The following is a 25,829-nucleotide window of genomic DNA, read 5'->3' on the forward strand; positions in this document are numbered from 1 at the left end:
ACAATCACCACCCACAATGACTATGACATTGCAGAAATTGGACTTTGTCTTTCAAATGGCCAAACTCACTGCTTTACAACAAGGGCACTTGGGTAAATTTCAGAAGATATAGGAAATATATATGAAACTTGGAAAGCCCACAGTAAAGGGCACAATCTTAGCATGTAAATGATGACTGAGTGTTAACAGTTGTATATGGTTTTAGATTCATTGGGGGAGATGATTATTATCTTCAGTCCAAAAAATCTCACTGTCACGATGCCATTTAATCTCAACTATTTTTCACAATGGATAATCACTGCACATGCATTTTAAAGCAACAAAACTTACTCCCCCTAACCCTTTTACAAAACCATAGTGTGGTTTATAGTGCTAGCTGTGACAGTAACAGCTCCATCGTTCATAGGAATTCTATGAGCGTTGAAGCTGTTACCGCCGATGCTGGTACTAAAAAACTTGCTACTGTTTTCTAAAAGGGGTTGGGGGGGAGGTTGAATTGTTCTACTGAAAAAAATTATTGAGATTAAAATGGCATCGATTTTTTTTAGACCGATGAAAATAATCATTACTCCAGTAAAGACTTTTAGGTTTATCCATGAACCTGGATGTTTGAGGCTCTTTTCTTCACTAGTCTTTTTTTGTGATACTGGTTGATTAAAATGGTTTCCAGCTCTGCTTGTATTTTTCTAGGTGATTTTTCTGGTGAGCAGAACTGTTTCCCATTTTTTGTTGTGAATCATTTTTATTTCATTGACCTTGAGTGGACATTGGATTAGTGGCTAGAAATGCTCTTAACAAACCAACCTAATGTATACGAGCCAGGCCAGAATGTGTCACTGTTGAACAATGATGGGGCATCTTCTCCCATCCTAACTTACCCCACTTTAATGGAGAGTGGAGGTTTTTCATGAACGAGGTGTTCAGTGCTATTGCTGCAATTCTCTGTTCTTTTCAACTGTATCCACTGAACTCAGTGAGGGACATTTTCAATAGGAAATCTCAGTCTGACTTTAGATGTTTCTCACAAGATGTCCAAAGTCAGAGGTGGGAAAATGGAAATTTTCAAAACAGGCAACACCATAAGACATCCAAATTTTATTTCATTTTTAATCATCTACTTAGACATCTTGGCTGCCAGGATATTCAACCTTAGGACATCCAACTTTATTAGCCATTTTTGACCACAAAACCATCCAAGTTCAAAATGTCCTAATCCAGACCATTTGGACATGGGAGGGGCCAGCTTTGTAATGGACTGCCTACACAGACATACCAATGGAGCAATAGGGTACCTTAGAGGGCACCATGATGAACTTTGCATAAAGGATGCCAGAAGTACATCTCACCATAACCCCTTTCTAATGTATGGTGAGCCCTCCAAAACTTCCCCAAAACCTACTATACCGACCTGTCTACTACCCTAAAAGCCATTATGGCTGCAGGTGACACCTACATGGCAGTACAACAGTACGATTTTGGTGGGCTCACACTTTCCACCATAAATGTAGTGGTTACAGTGGCTTATGGGCCTAGGTCCACCTCACTATTGCTCACTAGCCCATTCACCAGGCTACTTAAGACATCTGTGTGATGCTCTACTAGGCTTTCCCATAACAGATGCTGCTGTTCTAGAGACAGGTATGTACTGTTTCATTCAGATTCTTGGGAGATGGGAGGGGATTAATGACCACTATAGAGAGAGTGTGTGTATGTGGGGGGGTGTCATTACTTAATACCTCCAGTCTTAATCTGGTCAGTTGGGGGTACCTTTTTGGCACTTAGATGCTCTTAAAACAGGTCTAGCTCAGAATGTCTAAGTTCTGTCTAGGATATCTTGGGAAAGGTTCAATTATTACTGCAAGGTATCCAAGTCAAAGCCCACCCAGAATACGCCTCCCAACACCCCCCTCCCCCTTAGACTTGGTTGCACAATGGGTAGAATACCTCACAAGATGTCCAGAAATATGGTTTTGAAAATTGGCACTTGGACATCCTGGTGATTAGAATGTCCAAAGTGCCGATTTATGCCATTTTTTGAATGTCTCAAAGTTTTGAAAATTCCCCTAAGTGTATACAACTAAACTGCAACATCTTCCACAGCCAAAATGGAACAGAAAAGTATAAATATTGTGGTGCAAGAAGTCTGCAGCTTTATTAACAACAAACTTGTGAACAACAATAATTTAATAACAGAACAATCAATATTTATTTGCCCTTTCCAGCCTGATAAAATATATTGATTCATAATCCTGACTAGACAGTAATGTCGAAGTCTGATTCTAATCTCATATCTGAATGTAGGCCTTCCCAAACTCCTGTGGTGATGCTAAGTAGTTCAGGTCCAAGGCTCTCCATTAACTGAATGACTGGAACCGGTCTCAGGTGGCAATGCCAAAGAACCCAAGCTATCCGTGTTCAACATTCCAAACTTATTCTCTTTTGACTGACAATGTGTAAGGGCTCACATTTTCCTAGCCTGCTGTGATCTATAAACCCCTGAACATGAAACACCCTGACAATAGGGCAGGTGGGCAAACTGCCCTCCCAAACTGACTAAAAAAAAAGTGATAAAAGCCCACCACTACTTCTACCTAGGATGGACACTCATTGCTAATCACCTCTCCTCTTCACAAACTTCTCAACCAACAAGCAAGGCTGTGCCTTCTGTCCTGCCGACTCTCGTTAATCAGCACCAAATTAATCTTGTGCATCTTTCTTTTTATCATATTTTTTGGAAAGGGAATTCTCACTATAATTGTACTTCCTGTCATTTCTTCCTAAAGTCCACAGCTTCCGTGAACTAAGCAATGTAAATTGGAGATTGTTGATGTGTCATGTTTTCCTGGGGTTAAAATGTTAACCTGTCCTGGGATGAGCCCTGACCCGCAGCATTTTTCCTGGAGCTGGTTAAAGAGTCACTCGTTGTCTCATCTTACACGTCAGAGTCATCTGCTGGGGTCAAATTGTTCTGGTTCTGCCTTTTTGTTACCTCTTATTGCACAATAATGGGGCTATATTAGGGGCAGAGTCTCTCTCTGAACCCCTACGGACTCCAGAAGTGCTGTGTTCTCTTGCTCTACACATCTGTCTCCCCCCTGTCTCTCCACTATTGTTTGTGCCTATCTTTGTCTCCCTATTGCTATTAAAAAAAAAAAAATCAAAATGAAGATACAAATGGTGAGTAGATTTGTTTGGGCTTTAAGTTTTTCAGAATACTATATTAATTATCTGCAGTCTATTAGGGAATTGAAAGAAAAGTCTTGAAGCACATTAGTATATAGATAGAGATGAAAGAAGACAAAGACATATTTGATAGAGTGACAAAAAGAGATAATAAAGTTTGAAGGCTAATTAGAAGGAAAAGAAAGTTGGAAGATATATTTGGGTAGAAAGAGAGGAATAATATTATACTAGATGGACTGAGGAATAGAAAGCCAGTTCATAGTGAGAGAGATATTGCATATAGGGACAGAGATCGATGCTGGAGAGAGATAGAAAGAGATACTAGAAGGCTAGAAAGATTATATAGAGAGAACTGGTTATTTAAGAAGGCTAGGGGGGATAGTGGAGGTGGGGGGGGAAGGATTATGCAAAGATATAGATGATAGAGAATATAGATAGAAAGACTGCAGAACATGATTTGGTAGGGAATAGGGAAGAATCACATGAACCCACAGAAAATAAATATAAAAATTGTTAAAAGAATAACAGTAGAACAATTGTATACAGGTGAAACTTTCCTGACAATAATAAATTTGAGATTACTAATGGCCCTGCTCAAGACAATATTTTAGTCTCCAAACGTTTTATCTTTTATGGATCAGTTTTTACACTGCACGTCTTGGGACAAAATCTGCTCCAAAATGGAAGTGCACAAGTGCATTTTTGTTTCCAAACTTACTGCAGGTACAAATCATCTGCAAGACATTTGCACCTGCTTGTCTATATGCCATCCTTATCCTAAACACATCCCTGGGAAAGCCTCCTTTAAATGTAGTTAAAACCTCTTTTAGCCACAGTGAAAGACGTTTTCAAACTGGTATTTACATGCCTAAATGGTTTTAAAATGGTTCTCCCTAATATCTGTTTGTCTAGTGCAGTACTCATCTCTAACAACTGCGCTTCAGTTCATTTACGTGAGCCATTTTAGGACTGAGACGACATCATGCTTTCCTAGCAAATGAAAGGGAAAACGCAATGCTGTCCTCTCTCCCAGGGATAGACTCTTTTCTTGCACACTTGTATTCAGTAATTAAAGTAGAAATGAGGATGTGGGAATGGCCTGATTGCCAGGAGCAGCACTAGCATTCTAGGGGTAGCAAAAGAAGGATATGGTGACTTCCACAAGGGCAGCAAAAGTTACCTCATAGTCTGATTTGACTCTTACAATATGAAATATGAATTAGCGCAGTGTTCTTCAACCACCGGTCCATGGACCAGTGCCGGTCCACAGGAATTTCCTGCTGGTCTACAGGACCAGCACGTGCATCAGGCCCAAAACAGTGTTCTTCAACCGCCGGTCCACGGTGCGATCGATGCGGCGTTATCTTCGAGCCAGCTCCCTCTTCCTAACTGATTCGGTGCACAAAGCCACGGGCAGTGGCTCCTACGGGGCATCCTGCGCCTGAACCGGAAGCCTTCTCTCTGACGTTGCAACATCAGAGGGAAGGCTTTCAGATGAGGCATGGGACGTGCAAGGTGCAATTAGTACTATTATGGGGGCGGGGTCTGGGGTGGATATGGGGTAGAGATGGGCGGGGTCTGGGCCACAACTTAGCCCAGTGTTCTTCAACCGTTGGTCCACAGAATAATTCTTTTATTTCTGCCGGTCCAAAGGTGTAAAAAGGTTAAAAAACACTGAATTAGTGTACACCCAACTTACCTAATACTGGTGTAGAAGATAGTTTTATTCTAAGCTTTTAAGTGTTAGAAATGGAAAATACTTTCCAAAGAAGCAGTGATAAAAATACAGGGCTCCTTTTACAAAGGCGTGCTAGCATTTTTAACGCATGCACCGGATTAGTGCGTTAAGGCACTAGCGCAACCTTTGTAAAAGGAGCCCCAGTGGCAGCAAGTGGAACAGAGCCAAAATTAGGCAGTTCAATGTCTGGAGCAGATAATCAGAATTGCACCTTCTCATCCCCTTCTACCTTTATTCTGCTCTCTCATAACATTTTCTTTTCACCTCTCTTCCCTCTTCTCCCTCACTTGGGACAGTAGGACAACAGCATTCCTCCTATTTAATTTTTATTCAGTGAGACTCGCACGTGTATTTTAGCAATTTTTGTCTTCATCAAAGGGCCTTTGGGCTCTTAGCGGTTGCTCCTCTCACCCATAGAAGTCAACTTTTCAAAGTTATTGTGGGGTGCTAAACAGAGTTGTGCAAGTAATATATTACTGAGTTACATATTATGGTTTATTGTTTCTTATAATTTAAATATATCGTCTATCTTGAGGAGATAACAAAGCAGTGAACAATAGACAATACATCTAAATATGAGAAGAAAGCATGCCGATTGTCAAATGAAAGGAAATAGATTGAATGAAAGGGTAAGAAAAGTAAGAGTAGCAGTAATATATTACTGACAACTTTTCACCAATAATATATTATTTTTAAAAGTATGAGTAACCACAGTTGAGTACGTTACTTTCCAAAAGTAATATAAAACAGTCACTAGTTTCATTAGGAAACAAGAGTATGTTACAGTTACTAGACTAGATAGGTTACTGTGAAAAAATAATATATTGCTTTTAAAAGTAATATATTACTAGTAATGCATTACTGCCTAACTCCGGTGTTAAATCCAAAGGAGATTACCTCTCCCTGTACATAGTCAAGGAATTTGTTCATTATTGAGGGGGGGGAGGGGTTCGGAAACACCCACAGAGCTGGCTCCTAAAATGGTGCATGGTCTTCATCATAAGGTTCATGGGTCAGACTTAAAGATCTCAATATATATACTTTGGAGGAAAGGCGGGAGAGGGGAGATATGATAGAGATGTTTAAATATCTATGTCAGGGGTAGGGAACTCCGGTCCTCGAGAGCCATATTCCAGTTGGGTTTTCAGGATTTCCCCAATGAATATGCATTGAAAGCAGTGCATGCAAATAGATCTCATGCATATTCATTGGGGAAATCCTGAAAATCCGACTGGAATACGGCTCTCGAGGACCGGAGTTCCCTACACCGATCTATGTGGTGTAAATGAGTTGAGTCTCTTTCATTTGAAAAAAAGCTCTGGAATGAGAGGGCATAGGATGAAGTTAAGAGATGTTAGACTCGGGAGTAATCTAAGGAAATACTTTTTTACAGAAAGGGTGGTAGATGTGTGGAACAGTATCCTGGAAATATGGTGGAGACAGAGACTGTGTCTGAATTCACGAAATCATGGGATAGGCACATGGGATCTCTTAGATGGGGAAGAGATAATGGTTACTGCGGATGGGCAGACTAGATGGGCCATTTGGCCTTTATCTGCCATTATGTTTTTATGTTTCTATACTCTCACCACCTCTTTTAGGGCCCTGATCTTTCAAGTGTCTTTATGAGGGGCCGCTGAAAAGTTCTCGCTCCAACCAAGAAGAGAATGATGTGAAGCCATGGAACTTCCATGTTATTCCGCACTTTTCTTGACACTTTTCGTTTTAATGATATAAAATGAAATGAAAAGTGTCAAGAAAAGGCTGGAATAACTTGTGAGTTTCATGACTCCATATCATTCTCGTTTTGGTTGGGCTGATAACTTTTCAGCGGCCCCTTGTAATTCATGACCCCCCTCCCCCTGCGCCCTTGCCATAATGCACAAAATATCACTGGAAACTTTATGTAATAGGGCTGGATTTCACTGCCTTTTCAAATCTTGACGCTTTCTTCCTGTTTTCTCCTCTCTGCGCTGAACCAAACTCAAATTTCTAAAGCACACTTTTTCTGTCTGTATTTGTCTGCAGTTTCCATCCTGTGCATTGACTGTCAGGACTCAGGATCTCAGTTTCTCTGTCTTTTCTTTGTATATTTTTGTCTCCCCCCCCCCTCTCCAGGAGACAAAAGACCATGCCAAATAGTCTAGGTGTGAGACCTTGCCAGGTACTTGTGACCTGGACTGGCCACTGTTGGAAACAGGATAGTAGGCTTGATGGACCTTCGGTTTGTCCCAGTATGACAACTCTTATGTTCTTATGGTCTTAAATTTCTTAAGGGAAACTATAAAAGTTTTTGAAAAAATGCATCTGATTTTTGCTTAATGTATAAAGGCAATCCCAATCAATGGTTCATAGACAACGGCGCGAAAGACAAAGGCGCACCCAGACAATTGAGCGCAGCGCAGAAGCGTGCGCTGCTCAAAATTACTCTTTTTAGGGCTCCAACGGGGGGGTTTTGTTGGGGAACCCCCTCCCCCACTTTACTTAATAGACATCGTGCCGCATTGTGGGGGCGTTGTGGGGGGTTTGGGGGGTTGTAACCCTCCACATTTTACTGTAAACTTAACTTTTTCCCTAAAAACAGGGAAAAAGTTAAGTTTTCAGTAAAATGTGGGAGGTTAGAACCCCCCACGCCCCCCCACAACGCACCCACAATGCAGCGCGATGTCTATTAAGTAAAGTGGGGGGGTTCCCCCCATGCCCCCCCCGTTGGAGCCCTAAAAACAGTAATTTTGAGCGGCGCGCACCTCCACGCTGCGCTCAATTGTCTGGGCGCGCCTTTGTCCCGGCGCGCTTTTGACCTGACACCCCAATCAATATCACTGTTAGAGCAGGTTCTACTATATAATATAATACAATTTAGTTAAAATATGACAAAAGGACCTTTACAATCCAATGGGAGCATTAGTCTGGTATGAGTTTCTAATTCTGATTCAACCGTTAAACAACTTGTAAGTTTCATGGCTCCACAACATTCTCTTCTTGGTTGGACTGAGAACTTTTCAGCAGCCCTCGTAATCATAGGTCCCAAGTCAGCAAGTCATCTTAAACATTTACCACATTGTCTTGACCAATGAAAAAAGGGCCTAGCTTTCAAATGTCATCAATCTCTCCTGCATGTCTGTATTTAAGCGTGTGTTTTAAAAAATATTACAATAAATGTTACTCCTGTATCTTCAAATTACCCGTCATATGTTCTTATGACGTCTCACAAATAGCATCCCGACATTTATGTTCAAAACATAAATTCATGTCGGAATGTTATTTGTAAGACACCATAAGAACACATGATGGGTTGTTTGAAGGTATCGGAGTAACATTTATTGGAATATTTTGGGGAAACAAACAAATACAAATGTGGAGAAAGTTTACAGCACTTGAAAGTTAGATCTTTTTTCTTTATGTATGGAAATATTGATGAATGTTTAGGATTACTTGCTGACCCATGATTGACCACCCATGAAGATGGGCTACTGGGCTTGATGGACCATTGGTCTGAAGCAGGACAGCTATTCTTATATTCTTAACGACTGAGTCAGTGTTGGATTATGAAGGTACTTTTGTCATATTTTTTATGTTAAGGTGTGTTTTATATATTTAGCTGCTCAAACAGTGATGTTGACTGAGATTTGGAGTTTTGTGTTGTTTTGATAGCATTTCCCATTGCTCTTGACCTTTTTTTTGTTGATTTCTAATTTACTATTTTATAAAGGCAATGTACATGTTCATATGCCTTATAAAGTAGGCTGCTAGAATAATCCCTACTGCTTATTCTAAGATAGGAGCAACTTTCTGTAAACAGATTGTATGGATATACACATTATCTTATAAAATATGTGTACCTCATGCCTGTATCAAGTTCCACCCACATGGTACCTCTGGGAATGTCTATGCATGGTATATGTCCATGTATACACAATAACGGCCATTTCCATATGTAAAATATGCTTTACATTTGTGAAATCCAGAATGGTTTCCATTGTGCTGGAAAGGCTGATCCAATATTCTCCCATATACAGTAAGTGAGCACTTGGAAAGTCAGGAGCTGCTAGGATTATGTCTGGAAAGTTGGCAGCGTTAGTCTTGTTCATACATGTCTTCATTTTCTCAGGGTGTGGATCCTTCCCTGGTGTACCGCCCAGATATCAAGTCCAAGGAAATGAAAGAGAAAGTGGAATACAGAAATTACACTGTAAGATGTTTAGCTGTACCTAAGAGCTATGGGGAGACCAGTTGCACTCATCCTTCACCCAGCCAGGCCTTTCATATCCCTTATGGTGCTTCTTGCGGGGAAAGTCTTGAGTCTTATGCTTATGAGAGGCTAGGGTTGACTTACCGATGCTGCAGTTCTGTAACACATATTCTATTTATTTTGTGGTACAGAGTGGGCCTCTGCTGGAACGAGTGTTTAACACATATTCACTGATGCATACCCATCAGACAATGGACTTTGTCCGGCAGAAGGTTAGTTAATATTACATTGTATTCTGAATACATCTAGAGTCTCTTATAGCAATACAAATGGTGTAGATAAGTATTAACAATACCCAGGGTAAGTTTACTAATGCTGCTTATTGATACTAGTCATACTTGAGGCAATTCCACTAAAATGCTCTGTGGGTCTAGATCAGTCACAGACTACGATAATAAGGTCCAAAGTCCATTCCAGAACTGTATTTATAAGCTAGTGTGAAGAATGTTTTGGATGCTATTGAGTGAGTCACTGCAAAAAAAAAACACCTTAATTTTTTTCATTAAAAAGTCTCCTTCTCTCTCTAGTTGTCCATCTTTAACTGGGAGCAGTGCCAGTCTTCAAATCTTTTTGTTTTCCAATCTACATGACATTTTAAGAATGCTTTAGTTTTATTCAGGCTGAAATATACCACAATAATGTTGCAGGACTTTTAATTTATAAATATAGTTCAGTAGTCTGGAGAGCAGAAGCCAGAGTATGCAATGTAAACTAGTTTGGACCACTAGGCAGGCCATGGTCTGTTTTAAAGACATACCACCCTAAGCCATCTTATTAAAATCAGTGCCAAATGTGATCTGTAACACTGCCAACCTCTCCTTGCAGAATGCAATATGGGAATCTTGCACTTTCAAGAAAATGACCATTATGGAAGCACTGGACTGGCTAGATGACTTGGTGGATGAGTCAGACCCAGATGTGGATTTTCCAAACTCGTACCATGCATATCAGACAGCAGAGGGCATCCGGAAGGAGCATCCAGACAAAGGTAAGACAACAGAAGGGCATCAGAAAGGAGAGAGTGCAAGAGGAAGACACATAAGCAAAGACTGGATATCAGACAGAAAGAATCAAGGACAGAGATAGTTTTAGAGAGTGAAATAGAGAAAGCGGAAGACATATAAGCAAAAACAAAGTATTAAGAAGAAAAAAAAAAAGATGCACAAGGAGAGGGAAGATCAGTGGTTCTTAAACCAGTCCTTTGGGATTCCCCTGCCTGTCAGGTTTGCAGGATATCCAAGTTTCCGAGTTTATTAAAATTTTGATGAAACGTAAATCAAAATTTCTAGCATTTTACAATTTATATTAAAAAAGGGGAGACAATCAATGAATAAATACTCACTAAACAATGCATAACCAACTAGAAACAATAGGAAAATGGAAGAACTACAAATTAAAAGTAAAGAAAACAAAGAAGGTAAACCACAATGGGGAAGCTAGGGAGCAAAGATTAAAGAATGACTCTGGCTGTAAACCAAATTTATTTACCGGTAATAGTCAAATGCATCTTGAAAAGGTAGGTCTTTAGATTTCCCTTGAATTTATCTAAGTTGTTTTCTGTCCTAATATGAAGAGGTAAGGAATTCCATATTGTAGGGGCCATAATTGCGAACGAGGTAGCCCGACGTGTGCTAATAATTTTCAAAGATGGTATATGAAGTAGAATTAAAGCTCTTATAGGTTCATGTGGAATAAGAAGTTTATGGATAAAGGCCGGTGCTTTGGTGGTTTGAGCCTTGAAAGAAAGGATAACTATTTTATATATGATACGGTGTGATATTGGCAACCAGTGAGCTGTTTTTAGTAGTGGAATGACATGGTCGAATTTCTTTTTGTTTGTAATAATTTTTATGGCCGTGTTTTGTATCAATTGTAGTTGTCGGATATCCACAATTAATGTGCACGAGATAAATTTGCATGGGAGGCAGTGCTTGCAAATCTGTCTTAAGAATATTCATTGTACATATCCTGACACCTGACTGCCTGGGGGGTCCCAGGGGCAGGTTTGGGAACCGCAGATCTAGGCAATAGTAGGCCATCAGAGAAACAAAGCAAAGGTAAAGTGTCAGCCAGACATCCAAAGAAAAGGAGGGCATTAGGGAGAGGCATGCAGACATTATGAAACTGTCATTCTGCCATTTGGAAGACAGGGGCTGATTCTAAAGTCAGGTGTCTGCTTCTTAGACTGGTTAGAGATGCTGTACAGCCAGCATCCAACATCAGAGACTGAATCTGATTCAGCTGGGAGTCCAATGAAACAATAAGGAAATTCCACATTCAATCCCTTCTCTTCATATCTGTGGTTCTCATGTCTGTGGGGCAGGGCTCTCCCTATATAGTATGGCACTTACCTCTATGTATATGGCTCAGATTTCTGAGTCCCTGTCAATGCTATAAGTGCGTGACTGCATTTCTTATCTTTTTCTTCTCATAGGCTGGTTCCAGCTTGTTGGTTTGCTGCATGACATGGGCAAGATATTGGCACTGGCTGGGGAGCCTCAGGTAGGAAAAGAAGCAGGCTGAGGATATGTGGAGGGTGCATGCAAAGTCAACAGGATAAGTCTAATATTTGATCTACCACTGTAGCTTCATCTCATTCCTCATATTCAAGTTTACCATGATCCTTTCCCCTACTATTGATATGTCTATGAAAGGAAAGGACACTTTACCCCAGTAAAAGGTGTCGTTCCATTGGCACCTTAGCCTACAGTGTAATTGTAATGATTTTAGCAATGTGTCTAGTTCTTCATTGCTAGACAAATGTTATTTACAAAACCTTATATGCAGCTAAGAGTGCCAACTTGTTGCACTAAAGCCAGGAACAGTTAAGTGATCTGAATACCATTTAAATTACTGACCTAGAAAATCTATTACAGTGGTGCCTCACACAACGAACTTAATTGGTTCCAGGAGCAAGTTTGTTATGCGAAAAGTTCGTTATGTGAAACGCGTTTTCCCATAACAATACATGTTAAAAAAAATAATTCGTTCTGCAGCATAAAATATGCTAAGATGACATAAAAAAAGATAAATTTGTCAAAATGGTGAAAATGGTGGTCTTGCTGAGGCCAAACTCTTTGACGAGGTCACACTGTTTTACCCCACATTCACTCCTTCTAATTATTTCCCGTTTCATTTCAACAGAAATCACCTTCCTGCTTTTTTTAGAAGCCATGATATATAAAAAATATTGAGTTTATCTTAAAAGGACGACTGTATACAGTGAGAGAGGGCAGTTAAGCGCAGTGACTAACGACTGCCTGCAGTGCCTGCGCGGAAGGATGCAATACATCGGCAGCTCGGGCGACTTCGTTGTGTGAAACGAAGTTCGTTGTGTGAAACGAAGTTCGTTGTGTGAAGTTCGTTGTGTGAAGCGTTCGTTGTGCGAGGCGTTTGTTATGCGAGGCACCACTGTACTACCCAGTTCTTGAAATTAAAGTGTTTCTGTGGCAACTCCCCAAATATCTAGTCCTAAAAGTTAAAGGCTCATGAACCATCCTGTATTAGAGGTTAAAGGCTCTGCTTTCCTGTGCCATCTGCTACTAACCTTTTGACATTGTCACTGTGAAAGAATCATAAAAGATTTTTATAGGCTATGTGCTAACTTGTACTGAGAGAAGGGTGTGATTTATGCATTCTTGAAAGCTCACATGCATCATTTTGTTGGATAGTTCACATGTTGTTCCAATACAAGATATCAAAACCTGTAAAAATTCCAGACATCTTCAGGATTAATACTGCTATTAGAATGTTGATTATCACAGGTTTGGTATCTGAGCCAGTTTTCTACCATCCAATCATGCCCGGGAAATGGTGACTGCACATTATTTATAACTGATACTAAGGGTCATCAGCTGAAAACAACATTGAGAAAAGGAGGAAGTGTATAAAGTTGAATAATTTTTGTCTCCATGTGATGATCAGATAATAGAGTATTATTGGTTACCTGTATTGTATCCTATTGGTAAACACTCATTACCAATAGGATACAGTACAGGAAGCCATCTGGCCCCACAAATTCAGAACATGTTCTAAACAGGAATATTATACCAATTCCTTGTGATATGGAGCCAGGTTAGCCTTGCAGGATAAATATTGTAATAAACAATGAAAATTATTTACAAGAGTTTTATGTTTTCAAGTGGTGTGTTGTGGGAGATACCTTTCCAGTGGGTTGCCGGCATCAAGATTCAATTGTCTTCCAAGACTCAACATTCCATAATAACCTAGACACAACACACCCCATATACAGGTGAGTCCCCTACCAGTACCCTCTAGCTAAAACTGTTTCGTTTCCATACAGGAAAATCCCTGCCAATCTAAACAATGGAAATTAAGAAAGAAGATTAAAGAGAATGACAATAGAGGAGAAACAGAAAGCAAACATAATAGATTAAACCCTTCAGGTTCATCCTTCAGTAATACCACAATACCAGACCTTATTTGATCTCTGACTTTGCCTTCACTATACCAACATGTTTTCTTCAATGCCATGATTGTTTCTCCCATTTCTTCAATTTCTCTTCACTAGGAAACTAGTCCATGCATTGACCACTCTTTCTGTGAAAAACGATGTACTATGTAGAACTAATGAAGCCTTCTTTGACATGTCCTGCAAATTTTCTGTAGATAGGACACACTAGTGGCATAGCTAGCACTGAATGGGCAACTCTATAATGCCATTTCTCCCAAGGTAGCGGGGAAGGGGTTGGAGGAAAAACCGTTTCAAAGCTTCAGTACAGAAACCCTGCAAAAAGCTAATATATTCCAGGCCTATATATAAAAAAAATCTGTCATAGTAATAGAAATAGAAGCTGAAATGCAAGATATCAGGGATACACATTTCCTAAAGCTGACAACATACTCATATTACAATTCATACATTTAAAAAATATATTTTCCCACCTTTATTGGTTTCTCTTTTCTCTGTTTTTTTTCACAACTCTCATTCCAGGGTCTCCTGTTATTTTGATATTTCTTCTCTAGGTCCACTATCCATCTTTCATCCCTATCCCGCCCCTGAGTCAAGCATCTTATCTGTGTCCTTGTCCCTCTGCTCATCCAGCCTCCCTCTCTCTCTCTTCTCTCCTTCCACACTTCCCAATCTCCAACCACTCTTGGCCCAGCATCTCTCCCTTTCTCTCCCCTGCCACAGACTGGCATCACATTCTTCCTCCACTGTTTCAGCATTTTCCCTCCTCAGGGTCCAGTCTTTCTCTTGCTCTCTTTACTCTCTTGCTCTCCCCATCCACACTTTCCAGTCTCTGTCTTTCTACTCCGTCCATTGACCTCCTTCAGTCCAGCGTCATATCTCACCTTTTCTTTCCCAGATCTCATTCTCTTCTCTCTTTCTCAATCCCTCTCTCAACCACAAGAACCCAGCATCTTTCCGTTTCTATCCCCTCCCCTAGCAGGTTTTTCCCCCCCTATGTCCACCTCCCCCTTCTACAAGTCCAGCATTTCTCTGCCCTCTTTTTCTCCCCTGCAGGTTGCAGCATTTCTCCCTCTTCCGCATGCAGGTCTTGACCTCTCTCTAACCACTGCCTCCTCCCCCAAGGGCCCTCAAAATCCACAGAGAGCAGTTAGTAGAAGCAACAAGGTATACAGACTGCCTCCAGGTTGCACCAACAAAGTCTTTCCACTGCTGCATTCTGCCTCTCAGATGTCACTTCCTGTGAGCAGGATGTGGCAGTGAAAAAAGTCCTGGAAGCACTGTTTACTTCACCACCTCTGCCAACTGCATGCTTTGGATTTCAAGGGCACCTAGGGGGAGAATATTAGACCTGCAAGGGAGCAGAAATGGTGGGAGAGTGTGGTATAGTGGTTAGAGTGTAGCTGTTCCTTAATCCTCCACTGCCTTAGGCACATCAGATAGACTGTGAGCCCACCAGGACAGATGGGGAAAATGCTTGAATACCTGATTTGTAATCCATTCTGAGCTCCTTTGGGAGGATGGGCTAAAATATAAATAAATTATGCAGCCATGGGCAATTTGCTACGCTTGCTAAATGATAGTTATGCCTCGGAGACACACAAATAATTTTTTCTTTTAAAATAGATTATAAATGCTTCCACACAAAGCAGCATAGTATAGTATGATTCCAGAACGGCAGATGAAAACTTAGGTGCCTATATTCTATAAAGACTCATTACCTTTTGCTTTCCTCTTTTGATAGCACTGAATTTGGGATTTATGAGCCACACTGTGGCCTGGAAAATGTTTATATGTCCTGGGGCCATGATGGTAAGTTACATCTGGGAAACTAGCTTATTCTATACTTGAGGTAGGTTTATTGTCACTACCTACCCCTCTTATGTAAGCTAGGACAGAGTTTCTCAACACGTGATACGCCTACCCTTAGAGGTACGCAAGATGCTTTGTTGGGGGTACACGGCATTGCATGGGTCTCCTGCCCCCTTCCTCCTTAATGGCCGTCACTGGGGATCCCATGTTCTCCTTCCTGCTCACCCCCTCCCCTGAAGCTGACCCAAAAGGCTTCCCTCCGCTGTTAGAGCTGACATCATTTGGAAGCCACCCAGGTCAGCGGGGGATGCCAGTTACCTCCCTCCAGGTGGTCTGCTCCTTCCTGCCTTCATTGGCACTTGTTGCAGGGAATAGGCAGCGGCTCTTGAAGCTGCAAGTGGCTGACCCAGAAGCCTTCTTGCTGACATCAGAGGGAAGGCTTGTGGGTCAGCCACATGCAGCGTGTAAGAGGCGCTGCCCACATCCCTGCAACAAGTGCTGCTGAAGGCAGGAAGGAGCAGCCCAGATGGGCAGCCCTGGAGTGAGAAAGTAAGGGAGAGAGGGGACATGATTTTGAACAAAGTGAGAAGGGGGGGGGAGGAGCGTGTTGGGACATGGGAGAGGCACAAATTTGGGACAAAGGCTGGAAGGCAGGGAAGGAGGCACGAACTCAGGACACAGAAGGAAGGGAGGGGGCATGAACTTGGAACACAAGGGAGGGAGGAACGTGGAACTAACTTGGAACATAGGAGGGAGGGAATAGAAAGAATTGTTGGGCATGGGTGTGTGAGTGAGAGGGAAAGAGATGGTGTGGGGAAAGGAAGAAAGAGGAAAATTGGACATAGAGAGAGAGAGAGGAGTGAGGTAGAGAGCATGGGGAAAGGATCTCTTATCTGCACTGGCTGCGAGTAGCATCTTCCCCATTTTATGTGACACAAACTGTAATTTTTATTGTACACCACTCAGAAGTCCAATTGAGCGGTATAAAAAATTTTAAATAAACTTGAAACTTGATTTGAAACTTGATCTTTTACTTGCTGCTTACGTTGGTCTCATTCTTCCCTCTGATATCAATTCCTGGCCCCTGTGAACAGGAAGCCACATCAGAGGGAAGGATGAGGCCGCTGTAGGCAACGAGTAAGAGATGCTGCTCGTTGCCAATGAAGATGTGAAGAGGTCCATGGCAGGAGGAGAAGAGGTGCTGGCACAGCCACCAAAGTGGTCCACCTTCCCTTACTATGTCAGTGGCCTAACCTGAAAGAAAACAGGAAAAGCAAACTTCTTTTATCAGGGTATGAAGCAACAGCAACATTTACAAGGATTTAAAGCAGGAGTCTCAAAGTCCCTCCTTGAGGGCCGCAATCCAATCGGGTTTTCAGGATTTCCCCAATGAATATGCATGAGATCTATGTGCATGCACTGCTTTCAATGCATATTCATTGGGGAAATCCTGAAAACCCGACTGGATTGCGGCCCTCAAGGAGGGACTTTGAGATCCATGATTTAAAGAGAGAGAGGCACTGGAAAACTGGGTGAACTGCGGGTTAACTGAGAATTTGCTCAGAGTTATGCTCAATAAGAAAGGTACAGGGAGGGGTTTGGTATGCAGTAAAGTGAATAAAGAGGAAATTCTGAGGCTATGGATGTACCCCGTTTCCCTGAAAATAAGACCTATCATGATTTTTAAAGATGCTCCTAATATAAGCCCTGCCCCAAAAATATGACCTAGTTGAGATCAACCCCTGAAGCCCCCCCTCCCGAATGTCCCCAACACTCCCTGATTCCATCCCTGTCCGATTTGCCGAAAAAAATTGGATTTGCTGATTCAGCAACCCCCACCCCGGCAAGACCTAACATACCTCCGCTCCGAGGCCTCCTAAAGCGGCAGCACTCTGAACGGGCTGTTTCACGGCCTTTCCCGCTGGAGCTTTCCCTCTGCCGCATCACTGAGTGCTGCTGCCGCTGCTGTTTTTGGAGGCCTCGGAGTGGAGGTATACCAGTCTCACAGTGAGAGGGTCGGTGGGGTTCTGCTGCACAGGGGGATGGGAGGGAGGGATAGAAAGATGCTGCACAAGGCGATGGGTGAGAGGGAAGGAAAGATGCTGTACATGGGGGGAGGAGGAGGAAAAATTGGGGTGGGGTGGAGGAGAGGAAGGGAGAGATGATTGTTGTACATGAAAAAATAAGACTCCCCGAAAATAAGTCCTAGTGTGTTTCTTGGACCCAAAATTAATATAAAACATTGTCTTATTTTCGGGGAAACACGGTAGTAGCATGGATATGCAGAAATTGTGAGTAGAGAAAGAGACAAAGTCTGGTTAAAATTCTAACTTGCTCCGTGTTATTACTGAACTAACTTTTTTTTTTTTTTAATTTCTCTTCCCAGAATATATGTATAAAGTAATGAAGTTTAACAACTTTACACTCCCTGAAGAGGTAGGGGCTTTTTCTGTTTTGCTCAGGGTCCAGTAACTGTGGGGCCCTTTTCCCAAAAAGCATTATAAAATGGGTTTCAACCCAGGCCTTCCCCTATGCTAAGCCCATTTCTAACGCAGTCCAAAAATAAGGCTTTTTTTCTTCATTTGTGCAGGTTCTGTGTTAATTTTTCCATTAGCACATACCACCTACAAAAATATTAATGTGGGAACAATTACTACCTCTCATGTTAATAATAATTATAATAATAATAATAATAATAACTTTATTCTTATATAAGTCTGCATATCTTGTTAGCATATGCTAGTGTGAACACACGAACCGGATCACACTACCACATTCATGACATACCCCTATAAAAAAAATAACAAGAAAAAAAGCTAACAGGCAAATTATTGTAAAACACTTTTAAGGCATTTTGCAGAAAGCCTTTTTCATGTGTAAAGTGCATGTTAGTGCTTAACACAGCTTAGGAAAAAGGCTCCTGTGTAAGTTACTGCACAGGTCAAGTTTTATGTAGCTCACGCCATTAGACAATTGATGATTATAACGCAACGACTGACCCATTGTCTGCTAGCTGTTCCGTAGAAAACAGATCCCGAGCGTCACGTTCTGTGTTGTGTAATAATAGTGCAGTGAGTGCTTTCTTTCCAAGGCTTATTAAAATCTAAGCTTCAGCGATTGGACAGGTATGTGCAAAATCACAGTTGGAAAACCTGACCAGGATACTCATCTATGTCCTTGAAATACTGTGTGCAGTTAGCTTGTAGCACTCTTAGGTAATTTGTAAGTTTTCTTAATATTCTCTCAGTTTTTAGAACACACCACACCGAGCATTCCTTTATTTAATTTGCAGAAATCTCTTAAAAGTTTATCACCTTAAAAAGTGGAAACTTGCTGGACTACGTGTATAGCCCTTGATAGACTGCCCCAGCTTTGTTGGATGGGCTGAGAGCTTTGCCCCTTTGTTGTGTTTCTCTTTTGCACAATCTTCTCGTGCTGACTTGTCTCTTTCCTTCATTGTGCAGCTCCTGGCCTGCCTGTCTTTGCTCTGTTTCAAATGTGCAATTCCTGGGCTTTCTCTCGCAACGTGCAAATCCCATTCTGCCTGTCCCTGTCTCTCTCTCTCAAAGTGCACTTCCTGGGCTGCCTCTTTCTCAATAGTGCAGCTGTTGAGTGTTGACAGTGTTAGAGATAGCGTCAGTTCTGGAGAAGGCTAGGCTCTGATTATGATTGGCTGTGGGGAAGAGGGCGTACAAGGATACTGAGCACCTGGTCTGCACCAAGTGCTGATTTGCTGAGCCGATTTGAGAATACCGTGACATGATGCAGCCCAAATTACAGCACAAAAATTTTAAAACCAGCCCCAAAAAACCACAACCCACAGCTACTCAAAATTGCCCGCAACCAGCGTTCCAAAGCAGCCCAATTAGGCAAACCCCCCCCCCCCCCACCCGGCAACTATGCTGCCATCTGAAATTTCCCTACTGGAGGCCAGCCCACAGAGCCTGAGCAGCAGAAGTCAGCAGGTTGCTCCGGCCTCTGACACCCAGCACTTCCACGCATGCTCAGTTCAAATATGTGAACTGAGCATGCGCAGAAGTGCTGGTTGTCTGATACCAGAGTAGCCTGCTGACTTCTGCTGTTCATGCTATGTGGCAGGCAAACACTTCAGCTGGTGATCCTTGATCACCCCTTGAGCATTGGCTGCCACAGTGTTGGAAGGGGCCTGGGCCCTACATGTGTGTGGGGATGGGGGGGGGGGGCAGGCTCCCCCCATGGTTACGTTACTGCTTTGTAGTATTAGAAGGGTGTACTAATGCATTAATGTATGCAGCATTAGAAACATAGAAATAGACAGCAGATAAGGGCCACGGCCCATCTAGTCTGCCCACCCCAATGACCCTCCCCTACCTTTCTCTGTGAATAGATCCCACGTGAATATCCCATTCTACCTTCTAAGTATGTGTACAAAAGCAAGATCATATTTTTAAAAATTAAAATGGCTTGAAATATACAGCTCCATTCCTGTATTTTTTCTCTCTGTAATTATCCTGGAAATGTCCAGTTGTCTCTTTTGTAATCTGCCCAGAACTGCAAGGTTGAGGCGGAATAGAAATCAGTAATGTAATGTAATGTAATTTATTCCTCTATGAAAGGTGGGAGGCTGGGCTGGATTGACCGAGGCCAACTGCTTGCAGAGTGGTCCAGACTGGAAGCTAGCTGTTATAGCACTGAGTAAAGTGGAGTAGAAAATCAGGGATGTCAGATTGGAGGCCATGTGCCAGCAAGCCAGACTGGTCAGAGCTGGTTGCTGGCAGGCTCAGTTCCGCTGGACTAGAGCCCAGGACTTGGCAGGCCAGGCAGGACTAAAGTGGAAAGGTTGGCAAGCTGCGCCAGAGGTCACTGACTCATACTTGGCTGTTATCCATCAAATGACAGGAATAAAATACAACCTCCAAAACAAACAGTAGAAATAGTTTTGTCTAAAGACTGATTTACTGATTGTATCTATAGCCTCAACATACACTTGAGCCCTTCAGAGCAAAAGTGGAGCATGCCTACTTTTTGCATTATTTCAGCGATACAGATTCATAAGCTCTATGGCCTAAACTTAGAAAAATTGGGTCATGCCCATATCTGACCACTCTGTCAGCTGGCGAGTGACCTTTTTATGCATTCAACAGCAGTTTATCCATTATAATTAGCTATGACGACTCAGGACTAGATTTTCAAAAAAACACATAAAAAAACCCCAATAGGCTGCTGTCGCAGCTGTTAAAGTAGCGATTATAAAAAAGTGAATCATTCTCCAAAAAACACTCATGCAAATGAGGTTGGCGGAGAGTAGCAAAGACTCACAATTTGCATGTGCCCATCTCTCCTGCTGCTGGTGGTGTGTCTGTTAGCAGCGGGAGAGACTGGGCCTCTCTCCTGCTGCCATAAGGGGCTATACTACACATGCTCAAGAAGCGTGCTTTTACTATTCCCACTAAAAAAATAAAATAGATAACAATTTAGCATTCTTCTTGTAATTTTTTTTCATTAGCCACAGACAAAACACACGCCACAAGATACATTTTTAACAGTGCTGTCACTAGACCGGCACCCCTGGACGGTTCATAGACAGTAACGCGGAAGACAAAGGCGCACGCCGACAACTGAGTGCAAGACGGAGGCGCGCGCCGAAGAAAGACTGTTTTTAGGGGCTGCGACGGGGGGTTGTGTTGGGTAGCCCCCCCCACTTTACTTAATACAGATCGCGGCAGCGTTGTGGGGGGTTTTAACCCCCCACATTTTAGTGAAAACGTAACTTTTTCCCTAAAAACAGGGAAAGTTAAGTTTTCAGTAAAATGTGGGGGGTTACAACCCCCCAAAACGCCCCAATGCGGCGCGATCTGTATAAAGTAAAGTGGGGGGGTTCCCCCCCACACACCACCCGTCGTAGCCCCTAAAAAGTCTTTTTCTTCAGTGCACGCCTCCACGCTGCGCTCAATTGTCTGCTCGCGCCTTTGTCCCAGCGCGCTTTTGACCTGACACCCCCCTGGACCAGTCGCTGATTTTTGTCACCAAAAGCTGACACCGCTCTTGGAGAATTGCTTGGCAATTTTTAAGAATCCACCGGGCTGCTCATTTCATTATTGAAGAGCTCTTTTGCATGGCAGTGGCAGAGACTACTAGAAAGCTGACTAAAGACCAAGATAAGCCCTTTTGACAATCTGCCGCTAAAATGCATGCAGGCTAAACTGTCGGAACCCAGTTTAGTGACCTCATTAAAGTTTTGAGAATCTGGGCCTCAGTGTTCTCTAGGCCCAGATTTTGGGGCAGGCGCATTGAGTTGATGGCATGTAATGTTGTCTGCCCCTGCATCTGGGCTCCGGTTTTACAATTTTCGATTCAGAAAATTAATGCAGGGATTTTTGCCTTGGCTAGTCTCCAGCCTCTCTCTACAAGTCTCATCGTTTAGAGATGCCAATGGGCAGTGCTTCCTCTCACCTTTATATCCAAAAAAGCAGAGTACAAACGCAGAGCTTGACCATGAAAAAGATTGCGATTACCTAGTTGACTGGAGACCAATACTTTGAAAGGTCATTGAGCCTTAAGGTGGATTCTTTTTTCTTTGAAGGCTTTCTACATGATTCGTTTCCACTCCTTCTATCCCTGGCACACAGGTGGGGATTATATGCATCTCTGCAATAGCAAGGACCTGCACATGCTGCCTTGGGTCAAGGAATTCAAGTATGTACCCTAGTAAACATCCTATAGAAATAAGACAGCTTGCAGCTGTTTGGTCACCAAGAGGCTGTTAGAACTAGTAGTACCTACATACTCAAATGTGAAAAAAAGCAAGCACAGGTACTTTCCATCTATGAGCACAGAAAGGAAAAGCAACCTACCGGTAAGCCGGTGAGTGCATTCAGACTTGAGGAAACAGTTTCATGATATTTCTCTGCTTATTATAAACACTATAAAAATCTATTATTGGAATTGAATGTAAATAAAATATATTACACTTTTATAACAAAAGAGATGCTACATCTAGCTACTTAGCACATGCCAAGTAACATGCTAACTCCATAATTTGAGCATGTCACATAAGGCTTCTGTTACACAAATGGGAGAAAATATTTTCTACACAGTACCATGAGGTAGTTTCTTTAACTTGCTACCCTCAAGAATACTCATACTAGCATATATATATTGTTATTTGATTGGCCTATACATGATAGAAACATTCAAGATCATGAAGGGCATAGAAAGAGTAGACAGGGACAGATTTTTCAAATTATGGGGAACCACAAGTACAAGGGGACACTCAGAGAAATTGAAAGGGGAAAGGTTTAGAACAAACGCCAGGAAGTTCTTTTTCACCCAGAGGGTGGTGGATACATGGAACGCGCTACCGGAGGATGTGATAAGCAGAAGCACGCTACAGGGATTCAAAGAAGGTCTGGACAGGTACCTGGAGGACAAAGGGATTGAGGGGTAGAGATAGGAGTAGAGGTAGGAAATAGGGATAGGATTAGAGGCAGTTACAAAATTAGTCAGGGACACTGTTCAGGCAATTAGGCCTGAGGGGCCGCCGCGGGAGCGGACCGCTGGGCAGGATGGACCTCTGGTCTGACTCAGCGGAGGCAACTTCTTATGTTCTTACTATATTGCTGTGAAATCATTACCAATATGGAAAAATTAGATTGGAAAACATGCCCATATAAGTGTACACAGAGGTGCTGAATTTCAAACTAGGCAAGTACAGTATTTTTGTAGTAATGGCTATTTTGCTATTTTTACAATTTACATTAAAACTCAACTTAGATGGGATCCTGCAACATGTAGCAGTCACCATATAAATGGGTGTTTTTCTTGATAAGTTATCATAAATGTGGATAGATATTTTAACCCTTCACTTCTTGTTTCAGGAACATAAAAGTATTATCCGCTCACTTCTCATTTCATGAATTTAAATGTATTTTTTTTTTCTTTTTACAGTAAATTTGATCTGTACACCAAATCAGAAGACCTGCCCGATGTGGACAGTCTTCGGCCTTACTACCAGTCTCTCATTGACCAGTACTGCCCAGGCATTCTGAGTTGGTGATGAAAGCCAAAAGGGAAGGAGGAAAATGCTGCACCATTCAGCGAGTGGCTCCTACTATTAGAAGCAGTGCTGAGAAGAGGGAACCTTTTCTCGGACACAATTAAACAATTGCTGAGACCCAAAGCCCATAAGGATTTCTGGAGCAAGAGGTGTTTCCGATTTGCGACTGACATTCCAAATTGTCACATGCACCAAAACAGCCATTTTACCAAATCACTACACTTACTTTTATCCCAGTGCCGGGGTGCTAGGTGAGATAATAAATGGACCATAGGCTGAGAAGCAGTCGATCCTGTCAAAAAAGTTGGTGGCAGTCAGTATTGTCGGGAACATGAATTGTGCTGTTAGTATGTACAACTGAGGAACAGGGACCAAGAGGAAAGGGACATATACTAGCTATGAGAGAGAGAAAAAAGGACCAGCTGTTTCAAGAAATCTGAAAACAGTTGAGCAAAATCTAGTATGGTGGTTTTTCAGGACATGACAAGTGACTTAGTGCTTAATGCAATGGGCTAAACACCATTGCTCAAAACCCGCTTCCCCAATGACTCTTCTTGGGACCCTTGGCAAGTCAGTTTCTCCAAATGCTATGGACACTTAAATTGTAAGCTCATTAACCCTTTAATTGGCAGATAGTGAAATGGCTGCTTTACATAACTGGACGTTGAACGAGAGCAACAATGCCAAGTAACAGGCATTGAGAGATGCAGATCTCCCATGAGAGCTATAGAATACGCATGTTGCTTCTGAGCAACAAGTCCAAAAAAGGGTTAAAGCAGGGCTGCCTTACACTAAAATTCTAGAAACATTATAAACCCACCTTAAACATTAATTTTGAATGGTCAGCTAAAAGCCAGAAAATTATTTCCTATACATACTATACTGTTTCTTATACCCTGCAATTATCAGCAAGGAATCAATGCCGCTTATATAACACATCTATATGTGTGTGCGCGCGCGTATATATCACATTGCTCAGCACGAAGGCAGGCAGGCAGCCTTACCACTGCTTCAGAGTGATGCCATACAGCAATGTTGCCCATTGTAACTGACACATTTATATTACAATCAAAAAATGAGACTTGTGAGCAGAGTATTAGTAATAACTTATAGCAGTGCCCTCAGATACCTGTGCTGTTCTTCATCAACGACGGCTTTTAAACAGCTTAAACAGGTTAGGGGATATCTTTCATCAGGTTCTGCTTTTATATAAAGTGCAAAACTAGTGCATAACTATAAAATCTTCTAGTATGAACTTTAAGATTAAAGACAGCACTTATCTTAAAGCGTTGTCTTTGCCCAACGGGACCCGTTTCGCCGATCCTTCGGCTTCTTCAGGGGTCGTGGTAGATTATGGGCAGCTTAATTCACAGATTTCTTTTCTGAATTGAAAATGGCGCTTCCAAGAACTTTAGACAATGGAAAGTTAATTGCTTTAAGAGGCATATTTTATTATGCGTTCTTCATCTAAAACAGTGTATCGTAAAATGCGTGCCTGAGATTTCAGGTATGCCGCGCAAGGCCAAGGAAGAAGAGAGGTGCCGGCTGACTGCCTATAGGACATGGCCAAGAGGCACATCCTGTAGGAAATCAGCCGGCACCAGCGCCTCTCCTCTCCGCCCATCTTCCCTTCCGGCTCTCCCCCCCCCCCACTGGCAGCTCAAGGCCCGGCTGTAGGGCCTTTGTGCGTGCACGTGACATCATCACGTCGACATCTGCACACTTCTGGATGCTGTTGAAGAATTCATGAAATTTGCAGGTGTGATAAGGTGTCATAGACAGACAACCAAGTCTCCAACCTATTGACAACAACCCCAGACTACAAGATGTTCAGAAAGGAAATAAAAACTATACTCTTCAAGAAATCCCTTAATAAAGCTTAATACCATGATAAAGCTTAACCCCCCTCTTACCATCCCCTCCCTAACCCGATCCTACTTTTCCCTCTCTTGGAAACCTTCTCTGATCTAACATTGTAACCCTTCTTCCATAACTCTTTTTGAAATCCGCTTTGAACCGAAAGGTAATGGCGGAATAGAAATCTGTAATGTAATAGATGAGATGAAAACTGAATTTGTGAATAAATTAAAACAAAGTGCCTATACATTAAAATTTGGGAACTCAGGTGAGAGATCTATAGTGAAAAAGTCTGAAACAGTGTACTTACAGATTGGAAAAAAATTTAAATTGCCGATTCTACATTTTAGCTAAGCTAAGGAAGGTCAGAGGTTGGGTGACCTGTGACTTTTTAAGACAAAGGTAAATTTATATACTATTGTTTAAATGCAGTCATGGAATTTACAGATAAAATTTTCAGAGGAAACAGGACAAACTGTCTTTGTATATAGACACACACAATCATGTGAATGCCTCTGTT

At 42.0% G+C, this 25,829-nt stretch overlaps 1 protein-coding gene across 1 annotated transcript; it reads left to right on the top strand.

Moving 5' to 3' along the window:
* The first annotated feature begins 3,050 nt into the window (after positions 1–3,050).
* Positions 3,051–25,377, top strand: MIOX (myo-inositol oxygenase). Its single transcript, XM_033959026.1, has 10 exons — positions 3,051–3,177; positions 9,033–9,113; positions 9,305–9,385; positions 9,999–10,161; positions 11,608–11,675; positions 13,316–13,425; positions 15,350–15,417; positions 17,804–17,853; positions 21,980–22,092; positions 23,344–25,377. The coding sequence occupies exons 1-10, from the start codon at positions 3,163–3,165 to the stop codon at positions 23,450–23,452; spliced, it is 858 nt and encodes a 285-aa protein (XP_033814917.1). The 5' UTR covers positions 3,051–3,162; the 3' UTR covers positions 23,453–25,377.
* Positions 25,378–25,829: the final 452 nt, after the last annotated feature.

This window comes from Geotrypetes seraphini, chromosome 9, assembly GCF_902459505.1.
Source record: "Geotrypetes seraphini chromosome 9, aGeoSer1.1, whole genome shotgun sequence".
NCBI lineage: Eukaryota > Metazoa > Chordata > Amphibia > Gymnophiona > Dermophiidae > Geotrypetes > Geotrypetes seraphini.

What these genes read in the sequence shown, in the direction of transcription:
- MIOX (XM_033959026.1), top strand. An exon ending in ACTTTACACTCCCTGAAGAG is followed by an intron (nt 17,854 to 21,979) that starts GTAGGGGCTTTT and finishes TTTTCTTTGAAG; the next exon opens with GCTTTCTACATGATTCGTTT. An exon ending in CCTTGGGTCAAGGAATTCAA is followed by an intron (nt 22,093 to 23,343) that starts GTATGTACCCTA and finishes TTCTTTTTACAG; the next exon opens with TAAATTTGATCTGTACACCA.